Source organism: Echinops telfairi, unplaced genomic scaffold (genome assembly GCF_000313985.2).
Source record: "Echinops telfairi isolate 266 unplaced genomic scaffold, ASM31398v2 ScPeMD7_7420;HRSCAF=8458, whole genome shotgun sequence".
Lineage (NCBI taxonomy): Eukaryota > Metazoa > Chordata > Mammalia > Afrosoricida > Tenrecidae > Echinops > Echinops telfairi.
The window spans coordinates 44,651,274-44,666,186 of record NW_022111320.1 but is presented as its reverse complement, the minus strand read 5'-3'; the positions used below and the strand labels follow the sequence as shown (position 1 = coordinate 44,666,186).

At 45.9% G+C, this 14,913-nt stretch overlaps 1 protein-coding gene across 1 annotated transcript in view; it reads right to left on the bottom strand.

Moving 5' to 3' along the window:
* LOC101656273 (collagen alpha-4(VI) chain-like) overlaps positions 1 to 14,913 on the bottom strand; it is a gene marked incomplete at its 3' end in the record, with an annotated part of 122,093 nt that overhangs the window by 86,339 nt on the left and 20,841 nt on the right. The window contains exons 4-7 of the mRNA XM_045297695.1: positions 11,130 to 11,717; positions 5,272 to 5,877; positions 1,903 to 2,532; positions 223 to 768 (exon numbers count right to left, since the gene is read on the bottom strand). Of these exons, the coding sequence (XP_045153630.1) occupies positions 223 to 768; positions 1,903 to 2,532; positions 5,272 to 5,877; positions 11,130 to 11,717 (2,370 nt within the window). The remainder of the gene's footprint in view (positions 1 to 222; positions 769 to 1,902; positions 2,533 to 5,271; positions 5,878 to 11,129; positions 11,718 to 14,913) is intronic.

The window sequence follows — 14,913 nt, the reverse complement described above, 5'->3', positions numbered from 1 at the left end:
GACAGGTGGGGTGGGGGGTGGGGGGGTGAGACACAGAAGGAACAGAACTTCAGGGACGCTGAGTTTCTGTTAGGGGTGATGGGGGGACATGGGGAAAGATGGATGCTGCCCATGATGAATCTGTTTACTCTCACTCCATCACACATTTTAAGATAAAAGAACCGGCCAGTGCTTTGCTACCTATGTCTTTATCGTGATGACGAAATAGAAAAAGAGTCTTACTTTCTGAGGAGCAGATGTCTTGCACCACGTCTTGTTGGATGTCCTTTAAGGAATCGAATTCGTTCACAAAAAAGATCTTGTCGCCAGCCATTTGTCTAAGCTCATCGGTGTGAGCGTCTCGCACTCCGATGGCGTAGATAATGACAGCGTCTCTCCGTAAGGCCTCTGCGGCCTCAGCCACCGGGTCCTCAGATCTCCCATCTGTGATGACCACAAGATAGCGTGGCACACCGCCACGGGCAGTGTCTGCGATGATCTGCTTAATGTCATGCAAGGCCTGGCCGGTATGGGTGCCACCTCTCATTTGCCGGATGCCCTCAATGGCCGTCTTCAGCCCTGCCACGCTGGCATACTGGCCAAGAATGAGCTGGCTCTGAGTGTCGTACGCGTACTGAACGACTCCAAACTGAACTCTGTCAGGCCCCACCTGGAACATCCTGATCACCTCGTTCATGAACACCTTCATTTCCAGGAAGTCGTCCTGGGTGATGCTGCCAGAACCATCCATCAGGAAATAGATGTCTGCCTTCTCGATATGCACACAACCTGGTCAAGAGGAAGAAACCATAGCCCAAGGCATGAGCACAGAGTCGGATGGAGGGCCAGGCCAAACGATGGCTCTCGATCCCCAAAATGATGGCTCTCGACACACACCCCCCATGTCTTCTCGGCACTGCCCTCCAGACCCCACAACCGCTTTCTAATGAAAGCCCCTGTGACGATGCCTGCGTGTGCTCTGACCCTGCCTCCCCTCTGTCAGACCTACTGAGGGCTTCTCCCACAAGACCCGGACCACGCCCGCTGACTGTAGCTCATGGGAACGCCATTCACTTGGTTGTGTGTCATTCAGAAGAAGACACATTTGCCAAGAGCCAATTGGGTTGATCCCATCCCCAACCTGTGTCATCAGAATTACATAATTCATCAAATATTGTACAAATCAATGAGTCCAAGAGTAAATGAAGCCCATGGCATTTACGAACGTGTGGGTTAACTTTTTAGAAAAGATACAATGAGGGCTTGTTGCTTGTTTGTTTGTTTTTTAAGTTGCTGGGTTACTAGACAGTGCTACAAATATTGAATTGGGTGGGGGAGGTATACAAATCATTCAGGGCTTCTCGACTCAGATTATTTCAAAGGTGGGTAAGGTCTCGTCTCCCTTGAGAGATGCGAAAGCCGTGATGAGAGGAAAGGCAACGGGTGGTGGAGGCTCAGGAAAATGCGCAGAGCTCCCGCTCAAAAAAGCCTGGCTCCTCCCCCGAAAGATCAACCAGCGAATGTTTTTATGTCTTATCAGCCAGCGTACTTTTTAAGTTAGATTTTTCAACTTTCAAGTGCACTGGTGTCTTTTCAAAAAGAATCACTGCCTCACTGCCTCCCTTCAGTCGCTTCCCAATCTGTTCAATCTCCACTCGGTATCACACAAGGCTTCCTCGCTCAACACACACATCTCTTCATCTGACTCTCGCGGGGAGCAAGGGGTCAGGCAGGAGGGGTGTTTACTTTGACGTGATATATGCTTCTGAATTGTTGAGAATTCAAACAAAATACAGACTGCGTAAGCTGTAATCCGTGAAAGCACCAACCTGCCCTCAGAGGGGCGTGGAGGAAGTAGGCCGATGGCACAAACAGAACCAAGTCTTGGCACGAAAAGATCAGGTGAGGAAAGGCCACTCTTACCTGTTTGTGGGGTAGAGCTCACCCGAAGATCGAAGCCCATTTCGCCCACAGCATCAGTGCAGAGATGGTTCTTAATCTTGTTCCTCACGATGGAGAGTTGCAGGAAAGATTCCAGGGGGACCGCATGCTGCCAAGGAGGATACGATGCCAATTTCTCCAGGCCCTGGCTCTCCGAGGCAAGCTGGGTGCCCACTGCGTAGATGGTCACCCCCGCCCGACGGAGGAGAGAAGCTGGTCGGGACACGTTATCTTGTGAGACACTTTCTGTGATGACCACAGCTACCTGCTGTACCCCTTGGTTGGGCCGGCTGCCCTTCTCCTGAATGAAAACCTCGTTCCTTAGGAAATCCAACGCAGTGCCAGTCTTGAGCCTTCCTCCTCTTCCTCGGGGGGTTAATTTATCCAAATGCTCCAAGATTTGGGCTGTATTCTGAAATGTGTCCAGCGAAAATTCAAGTCTCGGCTCCTTACTATAAAAGACCAAGCCGATTCTCACAACATCAGGGTGGATTCTTAGAGCTCTGACCATGGACTTTAGGAACTTGACAACCTGCTGGAAATTTGATTGACTACCTCTGCCAAATTCCTCAATCAGGAATACCACATCAGTTGGAATAGCCATTGGACATGCTAATAAGCAAAACAAAAACAAAAACAGAAAAAACTTTAGCATGACAAGATAGTAATACACATAATTCTTCCTTTAGCTATAAAATCTGTGTGGTGACATATTTCTATATGTTATCATAAGATACTTAGGGCCATAAATTATGAAATCATATATCATGCTAACTATTATGCACACATTTTAGAGTTGAGAGAAAAACTTGGGTTGGCATGCTGGCTGAGGAACATCACAGAGTTTATACCAGCTTCAGAAGTTTTCTCCTGAAAGTTTTCTCAGCACTTGTGAAATAGATAATTAATAGAATATCCATAAGAAATTACTTTAAGGTCACTTTCCAGTTTATCTCCATTCACTGAAAGCACCTGTGTCTTGACTCCATTTTTCTAGGTGCAGGAGACCCTGGATCAAGCTCATTGGCCACAAACGTCATTACACTCGCCACTGATTTGATAGATCCCCCCTTCTCTTGGCAAAAGATGAAGTGACAGATTGTGGCGATGAGCATGGGCACCTTTCTCAGATAAATTCTGTGTCCCATCAGCTAGGGGACCATAGAATGTTGCAAGTTCCTGTGAGAAACCTTTGTCCAAAATTGGACTAGCTGGTTGTTCCATTTTGCTATAAAAGAACTTTCTCTTTAACCTGCTTAAAATAGACTCGTGGAGTTAAGGCTAAATAAACTCCCTTCCCAGAGAAATTCAGAGCCGCTACCTCCATGTCTCCACTTCTGACGCAGTGCCTAATGTGGGGAATCTACTATATCTGAAAACCAAAAAGATCAAGATTTGCTTAGACTTAAAAAAACAAAAAAATCTCCCAAGCAGAGAGCCAAAACCACACCGGCATTGAGGTGCATCCTTGTGTGCAAACAGAGTTTAGAAAAGAGACCCAAGGGGCAGGTGAATACAGTGTGCTTCTCCCTGATCTCTAGGACTCCAGATGTCCTGAAATATTCCCCTTGTTCCTCTTTTACAGGAAGAAATTAGGCCGTGGGTAAAAAGGAGGAGGGTACCCCAAATGTAGGCAAGTCTGCAACACCGTGTCTAGAAACCCCATCTTTGATTTCTCCCTGGCTTCAGTTGCTGGCACCAAGTGATGCTGTAATTCGCCTTTTCGCTTGTCTCTGGGTTCGTCACCTCTCATTACTTCAGCCTCCATTGGGCAGGACCAGAGAGCCTTCCGTGTGTGCCCTTAAATCCTCTGAGCCTGAGGTCTTATCTGGGATCTGTCCTGACCACCAAACACTTTCTTAAGGATTATTTGGGCCGTGTTATTTGTGCTGCTCCAAAGCCCACGATGACTTCCCCTAAACGGCATCTCCTCTAGCTAATCCAAACTCACTGCTTCTAAACCCTCTCCCACCCCATCGCAAGGGGCTGCGTGTTTCATGTTCCTCTGCACTCACACAGTTCATTCTCCGTCCCCCACACTGAGTCACACAGTTCCCTGGCCAGGCATGCGCTCCTCCTCATTTCTCCCTGTCTGTAAAAACCACACTCCTTATGAAAGGACCAGCCCACTGCTCCCATGTCACCTTCTCCAGGAGGCCCCCTTTTGTTCTAGTTCCTCTTAATGGAAGGAGTATCCTTATCGGGCAGCTTAGTTCCTTATCACCCCTGCCTGGGTTTGAGTCTTCTTGTCTCAACGGTGCTTGTCATGGCTGCCCATAACCGTGTCAAAGACCCCTCTCCCCAAGCTTTGGATGTTAGAGGTCTGAACAGAATGGTGACCATCAGAAAAGAGAAGATGATCATTTCCAGTTAGGGGTGTCAAGGCACAGGCTGCACCAAGAAGGTAATTTGGGAACTGGAGGACAAGGTTTTGACTCTAGGTCTTCCTGGCTGATGCAATATGCTCAAAGGTAGAGACAGAAGTAGGAGACCGGACACAGTACAGCTAACGGCGAGTGGTTCAGTGGGGCTGCAGGGTAGAATGTGCACAAGGGTTTTCTGTGACATACGGTTTGGTTGTTCACCACAAACAATGGGCCCATCCCCAGGGGATATGGCAGGGGAGGGGTCCGGGGGGCACAGGGGGAATGGGAGAACTGGATTGCCACAATGGCAAGGAAATATTCTGGCAGGGACCGGGGACACTAAACCTTCTATAATATGCAGGAAAATCCTTAATCACAAATTGTTCATGGCATCTGCCTGGAGCATCGGGAATGCCAAACCAAGGACTTTATTCCATCTCTCAGGAGGCTCGAAGATGTACCAGAAGAGGTATCTGGTATCTTGGAGTATTTGTCAGACAATCACTCCCTACCTCTCAGTTTTACAGGAGGAGGGTACTTTATTCTCCGCATAAAGATATTATCAGACACAATGCAGCAGAGGTCTGGAAAGTGTCTGACCATTATCAGAGAAAGAGGGTGCCCTGGATCAGTTACCCCCACCCCGACCCCCAGCCCAGCCCAGCTGGCAAATGTGTAAATGAACTCAATCAAAGAGCATCAAAGCCATTCATCTGAGCCCAGACAAGATGGGCTGATCCTCAGCAGACCAGTGAGAATAAATTTTCCTGTTCAGCACTAAATTTTAGAGTGGTTTGTTATACAGCACCGATGCATTCATCGTTAACTAATTCAAGGTGTATGCCCAAGGCAGCCCCATACGTGTTCCACTCCCCCGTCCACCAGTGCAGTACCCCAGTATTTAGGAATCCAGAATGCCCCCTTGTCTGATCTTCTAGTGCTGAGATAACCCAGAGAGTCTCACATCCTAGGGACCCAAGCTTACCTACTGCGTCCTCCTGGATGGCCTGGGTCCTGACCTCCGGCTGCCCAGTCTCTTGGATCACCACATGCAAATCCTGCAGCATCTGCCTCACTCCATCTTCTCCTTGGGTCTCATACACAAGAGATGGTGTCCCCAAGCCCACCAGCTCCTTCCTGTCGACGTTCTGCATGCCCATGGCGATGACTTGCACACCTTTCTCCCTTAGTGTCTGTGTGGCCTCCCAGATCTCATCCTCGGACTTGCCCGAAGTGATGACCACGGCATACTGGGGAACACCCTGGAGAAAACGGCTCCCTGCTTCTTCCCGGAAGAAGGTCTGACGAATGTACTGCAAGGCTTTGCCTGTCCTCCTAGAGCCGCCCCGGAGCCTGAACTGCCCCTGAACATGAGCAATCACCTCGCTCTGCGTCTGGTAGGTATTGAACAAAAATTCCGTGTGACCTTCAGCACCGTACTGAGCCAGCCCGATCTGGTACTTGTCTCTGCCAACCTCTAGCATGCCCGCCACTCTGGAGATGAAATTCCTCATCTGCTGGAAACTGGCCCATGATGTGCCCTGAGAGGTGTCCGCAAGAAAGACCACATCGGCGTACGTCTTGGTGAACTCTGAAACAGAAGACGGATGGGAAGGAAAACACACAGAAGGGACGGGAAGTTCAGCTCTCGTGAAAACTGAATACGGTAATCGGGCACCATGTGAAAGTCAATGCCACTGAAGGGTAAATGCAGACATTGTGTAGGTGAATGTGTGGGTATGTGTTATGTTCACCGTCACAACAGCAACAAGAGAAATGGGCTGTCAGGAGGCTTCCCAAAGAAGCTTGGGGGAAAGTAGGACTAAAAGACCATGTGATTTTTCCATAAATTCTTTGAAGCCCCCCTGCAAGGGCATTTTGCATATGGGAAGCTGAGTTAGGGGACTTCAATTATACAACACTCTGTGTATCAAAGGAGCCCCTGTGGCATAGTGGGTTATAAGTGGATTGTTAACCACAAGGTCAGCAGTTTGGAACCACGAGCTGCTCTGTGGGAGAAAGAGAAAAGGACGAAGCCTTCTGCTCCCTTACAGATTTACAGCCTTACTAGAGGACAGAAAGAAGAAGAGGGAAGAAGAAGAAAGGGGAATATATATGTAAACATATAAATATTTAAATATATGTATATTTGTTTATATGTGGATGTAAATGCAACAAGGAAGCAGATGGACTTTGGGCCTCTAGTTAAACCTTACCTCAGTACAAGAATGGTTTGTTCCAAAAATGTGGCATTGTATGATACCTTCCTGACATGATCGCTGAAGATAAGATGGGTGCATAAGCAAATGTGGTGAAGAAAGCTGATGGTGTCCAGCTATTAAAACATATAGCATCTGGGGTCTTAAAGGCTTGTGGTCAAACAAGCAGCCACCTAGCAGGGAAGCAACAAAGCCCATATGGAGGAAGCACACCAGCCTGTGTGATCATGAGTTGTTGATAGGAAAAAGGTTTCAGAAGTTCAAAAACAAGCCACCAAATCAATGTGAAGGGTTGGGCATATAGTAGAAACCCAAGACCCAGTCCCTCTCAGAAGGGCCATAAGAAGGGATGATAAATCCAGGGTGAACTACAGCACTGATGAAACACATAACTATCCTCTAGTTCTTTAGTATTTCCTCTCCTTACTATTATGTTTTTTATTTGTTTTACCTCATTAATCATGTTAGATTTGGGTATGTTCATTTGTATAATTAAGATAATTCAATACATGAAAGCCAAGATAGATAACCCTTCAGAAACAGTAACAAGAGTAATGGTTCCCTGAGGGTACAGGAAGTAAGGGTGGGGAACGAGGAGCTGATAGCATTAATGACTGTACAGCCCCACTCGAGGGGATCGAACAACAGCATTGTATGTAAATAGATATATTGGCTGTATAAGATGAGACTAAATAAACAACTATAATATAATATAAGGATTCCTGGTGGGGAGAGGGAGGGAGAGGAGCTGATATCAAGGAGTTCTAGAAGAAAGAAAATGTTTTGAAACTGATTGTGGTAGCAATTGTCCAATACTGCTTGATGTGATTGAACTGTGGAATGTTATGATACCTGTAGAACTCCCAAATCCCATAGTGGCAGTTCTACCCTGTCCTGTGGGGTCGCTGTAAGTCAGAATCTATATAATGGCAGTGAGTTTGATTTTCAGTGCGTACTGAAATTCCATCTACTCAGTGTGTCAGGTCTGAATTATGAGGCTCTCTCCATATTTATATTCTACTGCTTTTTATATTTTTATTAAACCGAAGGATCTCCAACCAAAATAAGAGGGGGGATGAATTAAACATTTACTGGGCAGTGATTTTGTGTTACAGCTGTTTATATTTTTTATCTGATTTATAAATCACCCTACACAGAAAATAGTATTATCTTCATTGTGCACATAAGAAAAATGAGGTCGAAAGAAGGGAATCAGCTTTTCCACAGTACACAGCTAGAAAGTGGAAAAGTTATTTTAAATCCAAGTCTGCTTCCTCTTAATGTGATTGAACTATTGAATTGTATGGTAGGTAGATTATACCAGTAAAACTGGGGGTGGGGAGGTATCCAGGTCTGCTGAACTCTGACACCTGTGCTGTTTCCTCTGGACCACTCTGCAGGGTGTTCTTTCCTTTCTTTCCTACCTGTGAGAACTCTCTCCATCCTTCAAGCCCTGGTTCAGTTGCCTACCCCCCTTCTAGGAAGTTTCCCCAGTGATGGTGAGACAGCTCCGTCCACCATCCCATGAAACCCAGTTTATTCCGATTGTCCTGTAGCTAATGGTGTGGGCCTGTGAGCTCTTCCCGAATCCCAGGCCCTGTATTCACCTTGCCTCCCCTGCTCCATCCTACATGGCACCATGTTCATGTTTATTGAATTCAAGGACTAAGTGGTGAGCAGGTACATTACAGAATGAAGCAAAGACACTGACTAATATAATGGAAGAAGGCACTTAAGCCCACACTACATGCTCAATTTACAACGTTGGAATGTTGCTTACTTCATCAGTAGCATCCAGCGCAGTTGACTTATTGACCCAAGCTATAGGAATCATGGAGTTACTATCACTCTAAATCAGTGATATGGGAGCGCTGATGGAGTGGCTTGCTTTGAAGTGCTCTAAAATATAAAACAGCTTCTTGTTCCACACTAATGGGCTCAAAATTGAAGTCACTGATTTGTAACGAGGTGTTGCGTATCCTGGTACCAGGGTTTCATCTGATTTCAAATGTATTGTGAGAGGGTGGGGAGGGGCAAACTTTCTTCACCAAGATGTAAAACACAACTAAGGGAAGTCAGTGTAGACTTTCAACACATACCTGTAAGTACCTACCACAAAAGAGAGATTTTTTTACACCTAGCAAAACAGAGTAGCAACAGTCAAGCCTAGACTATTTATCAAGATAACCACGTGCTGCTCTTGTTCAACTAGTCTACGGGAAAATGAAAATATAACTAGGGTCCTTGGAAGGGCATGGGATTGCTTAGCACTTAGAACCTTACTCGGGTCACAGCATATCCCATGATAAATGAAAGATTCCACGTGCATTGATTCCAGGAAAAACTCCTATCTTGCTGTCTCCCCTGTTTCTGAGTTGTCTTATTGTTTGTGCTTGTTTCCCTCCCTATGGCTTAGCTCAAGGCCTAATAAACAATAAGTGTACAATAAATGTCTGAGGAACTCAACGGATGGTTTCCAGCACACGGGCAGACGGTCAGGAAAACCCAGTCTCTCCTCCTCACGCTCTGCATGGAGCGCATGCCTGTTCGCCCTGCAGGGACACATCAGTCATTCTCAGAATGCTCCTGTTGAAGCCACCACAGACAGACTGAAGGAAAGTCAGCGTTTCCCCAAGTACGGGCCGTTGGTAGCAGAGGAAATGGCTTTACATGGCAGGTGGCATGACATTGACATTGACCATTCACACGGTCAGAAAGTTGTTACCTTTTCTGTTCCTGCCCCCCCCACACACACACACACCATTTAAATAAAACCTAGGGAAACATCTGGTTTGATTTTAGAATGTCTCTGACATCTCCCTATCCATTTGTTGGCTGGCTTACAGGTCATTATGAAAGACCAAAAGTTTGACAAAGACCTCCTGTGTGGAAGAGTGGAGGCTACATGAAAATGAGGGATACAGTCCATGAACTGGATCGACACAGTGGCCCCAGCATTGGCGCCCGCATACCAATGCCTGGGAAGAGGGTAGAGGACCGGGCAATCTTTTGTCCCGTTGTACCCAAGGTTGCCATGAATTAAAGCCAACCCACACCAACTGGCAGTAATCATTTGCTAATCTCCTTTCAAATCCGAAAGGCACGGCCTTCGGTGGAAGGAAATATCTGGCTAGAATGTTTAACCTTAGTGTTTTACCATGGTGACTTCGATGGTTTCTAAATCACTCATAGTTCTACCAGGAAGAACAGAATGCATTTCATAACGGGAAAATTTAATGGAGGGAATTGGTTATGCTGCGATTGAAAAAGGCAAGAAGCCAAACAAAAGAGACAAGGGAGGATTAATGATAAGAAGAATTAAAAAATCAATGATCATCCAGGCGGGAGGAACACGAGCACAGTGATGTAACTGAGGCTCCGGCAAAAGCAACCAGAAGTGAGCGCTAGGCTGGCATGTCTAGCAGAAGGCGGGGCCACCAGAGATGGCCAGAGGCAGATGTGAGGGAGAAGGACCTTGATTTCTCCCTTCTTTCCACCCTGCTAGTGATTCTTACTGTCTGAAACCATCTCGCATAGATGCCTGAAACACACCGCCCCCAGGGGCACCACCCTGCCATATAAAACAGAGAGGGGGATGATGCAGAACAGGGGTAATCAAACTCCGGACCAACAGTTACCTTCTTTTTTGTGGTTGTAATTTTTTTAATTAAAAAAGTTCTTATTTTCTTAGTACAGTGAACCCTCACCACTTCGCGCTTCGACTTCCGCGGCTTCACTCTATCGCGGTTTTTGTGTAACAGCGCATGCTCTGTCATTACTGCCACTGATTGGCTCATACTGTACACGCTTGATGCCATAAATAATATAATAAATAATAAATGATCATTGTAACGTCCAAAATGTTTTACTGTATTTTCCCTTTTTCGTTTAATAAATTGGGTAATACGAGTGTAATGGTGACTAAAGGGTGTTTTTTCATGTCCTCTATGCTCTAACTACGAAAATATTTGATTTACAAATAAGGAATCCTACTTCGCGGAATTTCATTTATCATGGTAGGGTCTAGAACCGATTAACCGCGATAAACGAGGGTTCACTGTATTATGATTACTATTTGGTGGAAGCTTCAAATACCCACCCTTGCCATTAGTGAATTTGTTATCACTAAAACTGCTGTTTGAGAACGCTACTAATTCTCCACCGTACATCCATCATCTTCCTGTGCTCGTAACTGTTTGAGGTACACCTTTTGAATGTGTACTATGTTTTTTATTATAGTCCTCTTGGGCTATACTTCACATGTCATACGATTTCATTGTTCACTTAAATTAAAATTTGGGCATCAATCAGCACCACTATCAATTTCAAAAATATTGTTTTCTTACACTCATTGTCATCAGCTCTCCATTTCCCCACCTCCTCCTCCTGCCCAACACCCCTCGGTGGTTATCCATCCAGGTACTCTCTCTATAGCTCTACCTATCCAGGCCTTCATATATAGAAAACCACACAAAATCCAACGTCAACGTGTATTGTTTTCCATTGGTCGTGGTCATGGTGGTGAGCTTGAGAAATCGATGTAAATGACATGAAAGTCAGTGTAAAGGAAGAGATGGGGGGAACGTGGTGGGGACGGTGGGTTTCATCACATCACAGCTCTTACCTTTAATCTTATCCTCCACGGCCAAGCACAGAGTCCGAAGGATGTTTCCCGAGAGTTCCTGCAGGAGGTTGAAGTTCTCAGTGCTGAAGAGAAACTTCTCAAATGGTTTGCTGGCTATTTTCTGAAGCTCCTTCACATCTTGGACGTTGATCCCTACCACGTACAAAGCAACCCCATCGTCTTTCAGCCTCTCAGCCATCTCCTGGACTTCATCGTTGGACTCCCCATCCGTCACCAGGATAACTATCTGAGGAACACTGTCCTGGGCCCTGCTGCCAGCTGCCTCAGTCAAATAGTTGGTCCTGATGTAGTCCAGGGCACTCCCTGTATTGGTGCCCCCTGTGCGGTAGGGCAGATTCCGGATCTGCTCCAGGACCATGCTCTTCAGAGGGTACTGGTTCAACTGAAAGGCCGGGTAGATGTTGTCATTATACTGGACAAGTGCCACCCTGACCTGGTCGCTGCTGATGTTAAGCCCCAAAACCACAGAGCTAAGGAAATTCTTCACTTTCTGGAAATTCTGGGGCCCAATGCTGGTTGAGCTGTCCACTAAAAACACAATGTCTGCCAGGGCTGCTTCTCTGCAGGCTGTAAGAGAAGGGGTGGAAGGGGACAGGGGACAGGATCAGTGCACTTTCACTCAAGATGCTGAGACCCAAAGCCGGACAGTGGGCAGAAAGGGTGAGCCATGCCAGGGAAGCTATCGTCAACATTACTCAGGCATGACCCTTGGATGACATTGTGATTAGAGGTGTGCCATCCCCTGTGCCTTATGTTTCCTCTAACACATCACCTCCTCAGGTTCTGTCCTGCTCTACTGATACCTCCAACCTCGAAATCCATTTGGGCAAATCTTGGAAGCTCACTCAGAAGAAAAACACCCCTGTAAACAAAGCAGCACGCTGAGACAAAGACTGCGCCCTCCTCAGTCAGTGATCAGCCAGCCTCCAGCCTCAGGACAAGGAAACCTCCTTGCTGGGGTGTACCGGCAACAAAACAGTCAGAAATCTGGGCTACATCCCGTACGCCATATTTCTCATCTCAGCTTTATTGCTTAGCCCTGTGAACGCTGCCCAGGCACCTCTTTGAGATTCCGTTCTCTTCTCTGCGGCACTGAGCTCTTTATACCTGAGTCTCCGACTGTCACAGGATGGTTGTCTGAATCAAATGAGATCCCCTGCTGCAGCCAGCAAGTTCAGAGCTCTTTCTGGGCTCCCTTGAATTCTTTGTCACCGTGTCTTCCAGTTCTCTCTGGAGGACCATCCTGCAACCCCAGACCACCGGAGTTGCTTGGCCTGCAATACATGGTAGCCTCGCTCCTGACTTTGAGGCAAGACAACTCCTATTCCTGAGTTCCCCTGCAGCGTAAAGCAACCCTCTGCAGAACTTGTCCCTGCGATCACAGCTTTACCTGCCTTCCTCTGCTTCTCTGTCTGGCACATCCTTACCGACTTCTTTCCTTGGGAGCTCTCCATGGATATATCTGGAGGTACCCAAATCATTATCTCAGGATCGGCTGCTGGGGAATACAACTTCCGGCACCATTTCAAGTGGAAGGGGTCTGCTTTCAGAAGCTGGGGGTGGAGCCCCAGCTCTGTCATTTACTTGTGTAACCTCACTTTCCACTTTGGTAAAACAGAAATTAATAATAATTTCCCCACAACAATGAAATTCCAATGCTGTAAAACAGTGGTCCTCAAACTCTTTAAATAGGGGGCCAGTTCACTGTCCCTCAGACTCTTGGAGGGCCTGACTATAGTTTAAAAAAAAAAACAACTATGAACAAATTCCTATGCACACTGCACATATCTTATTTTGAAGTAAAAAACAAAATGGGCAAAAACACCCGATGAGCCAGATAAATTCCTCGGGGGGCCACATGTGGCCCATGGGCCGTAGTTTGAGGACACCTGCTGTAAAAGAAGAGAAAGGTGACATAGCTAACCACAAGGTTAGCAGTTCAAGCCCACCAGCTGCTCTGGGGGAGAAAGATGAGGCTGTCTATTCCTGTGAAAATTGAAAGTCTCAGAAACCCCAGGGTGAAGTTCTACTCTGTCCTATATTGTCACCCTGAGTGGGAAATGCCTCAATGGTAGTGAACTTGAGGAGGATAAGAAGACAACATCTAAGTAGACAACTTCTTCCCAAGGTCTCTCTGAAACTAACTTGAGACTGCCTATGCAGGCTGCAGTCAAACTTGGACCGTTTTAGCTTTGGTAACAGCTATATTTTATCATCTAGGGACTTTTGAAATACGTTGGTAAACAAGAATTGTAACTTTTTTAAAGTTTTCCTTAGTCACCAGAAACATAATTTTCCATTGTGATTATTCTGATGCTGTTAATGATTTAATGCATCCATGGTGCCATCTTTTGACAATTATACTCATTTTTGTGTAGTTCAAATTTATAACATGTACGAAAGCTTAGAATTAATGGTTCTCTGCTTAATTCCCTTTGCTTTTGAGATACCTTTGGGTCCGTACACTGGTGCTCCTGGGATGTCAGGTCTGACTGCAGAGGTAGGAGAGATTTGCTCTCTTGTTACCCTGGTCCTTTTCTCTGTTGCCACTAGACTTCAGCTATAATATTATTCCTGATTTTGATATCATGTTGTTCCCCCTGGTAAACTCAAATCTAGGCGCTTACAACTTTTAGACATAGTTAAAATCCTTATGAACTCTCTGGAATTAGGATTTATATTAGCTCTCCTGTTCTGAGTTTTCACTTCATTTTTATAATGGTTCCCACCTTATGTTCTATTAAGCCCTTGCTGCTAATGATAGTTTACCTGTGGGTGTTGAGATAACATGCCTTTTTATCAGTAGCATCCTAGTCATATTTGTCCTTTAATGGTTAGTAGTCATCCTATCCTCCTTTGTGCCCTTTTTGGTGGACGTTTGTTCTGCTATTGCAATTATTTGTATGCGGTTGGTAGCCCATGTTTATTTCTCTTGGAGTTTATCAAGGAGTTTCATTAACGCTTTGGTGTTAGACTGCCAACTGCAAGATAGGCAGTTCAAACCCACCAGTCCCTCCTCAGGAGAAAAATGAGGCTATTTGTTCCTGTGAAGATTTACAGCCTTGGAAAACCTACACAGGATCACTATGAGTTGGGACCAACTTGATGGCAGTGGGTTTGGGATGTGGCACCATTGACTCCATTTGTATGCGGTTGGTAGCACAGGTTTGTTTCTCCTGGGCTGTGTTTCTCCACAAGTCCTCCTTAAACTTTCTGCTCATGCTGCAGCTCAGTCATCACAGCCCCAATAACTCCTGGCATGAAAGTTCATTTGTTAGACCAGCTCAAGCAGTTGTCCTGCGTATGCCAGATGGCACTCTCAGCTGTCCAGCAGAACTCAGATATAGTGGCATCCCAACAGTTAAGTATTCCCATGCATCCCCTGCAGTGATGAGCAGAGCCATTCTGGTTGAGAAAGTATTTCAAGTAGGCGATTGCACCCCTCTGGCTTATCATGTCACAGATACCCTGTGTCAACTTAATCCAGATCAAGGATGAGCTACGGATAATGACAACTACATACCGCCCATCTTTTGTAGGAAAGTCATCTTTCGTAATTCCCAGAAGTCCTGGAAACTTTGCGATCCAATTATTTTTGTCATGAACAATAAAAACCAGCTGAACTAAACCTTTTATAAGTGGATTGTCCAGCCCTCACTCCATACCTATGCAAAACTCAGAATCCTCTCAAGATGGGGGAACAATTATCCATCCGGAATCATTCTCTAACAGAAACTTGGTATGAACAAGCCAATTAATACAT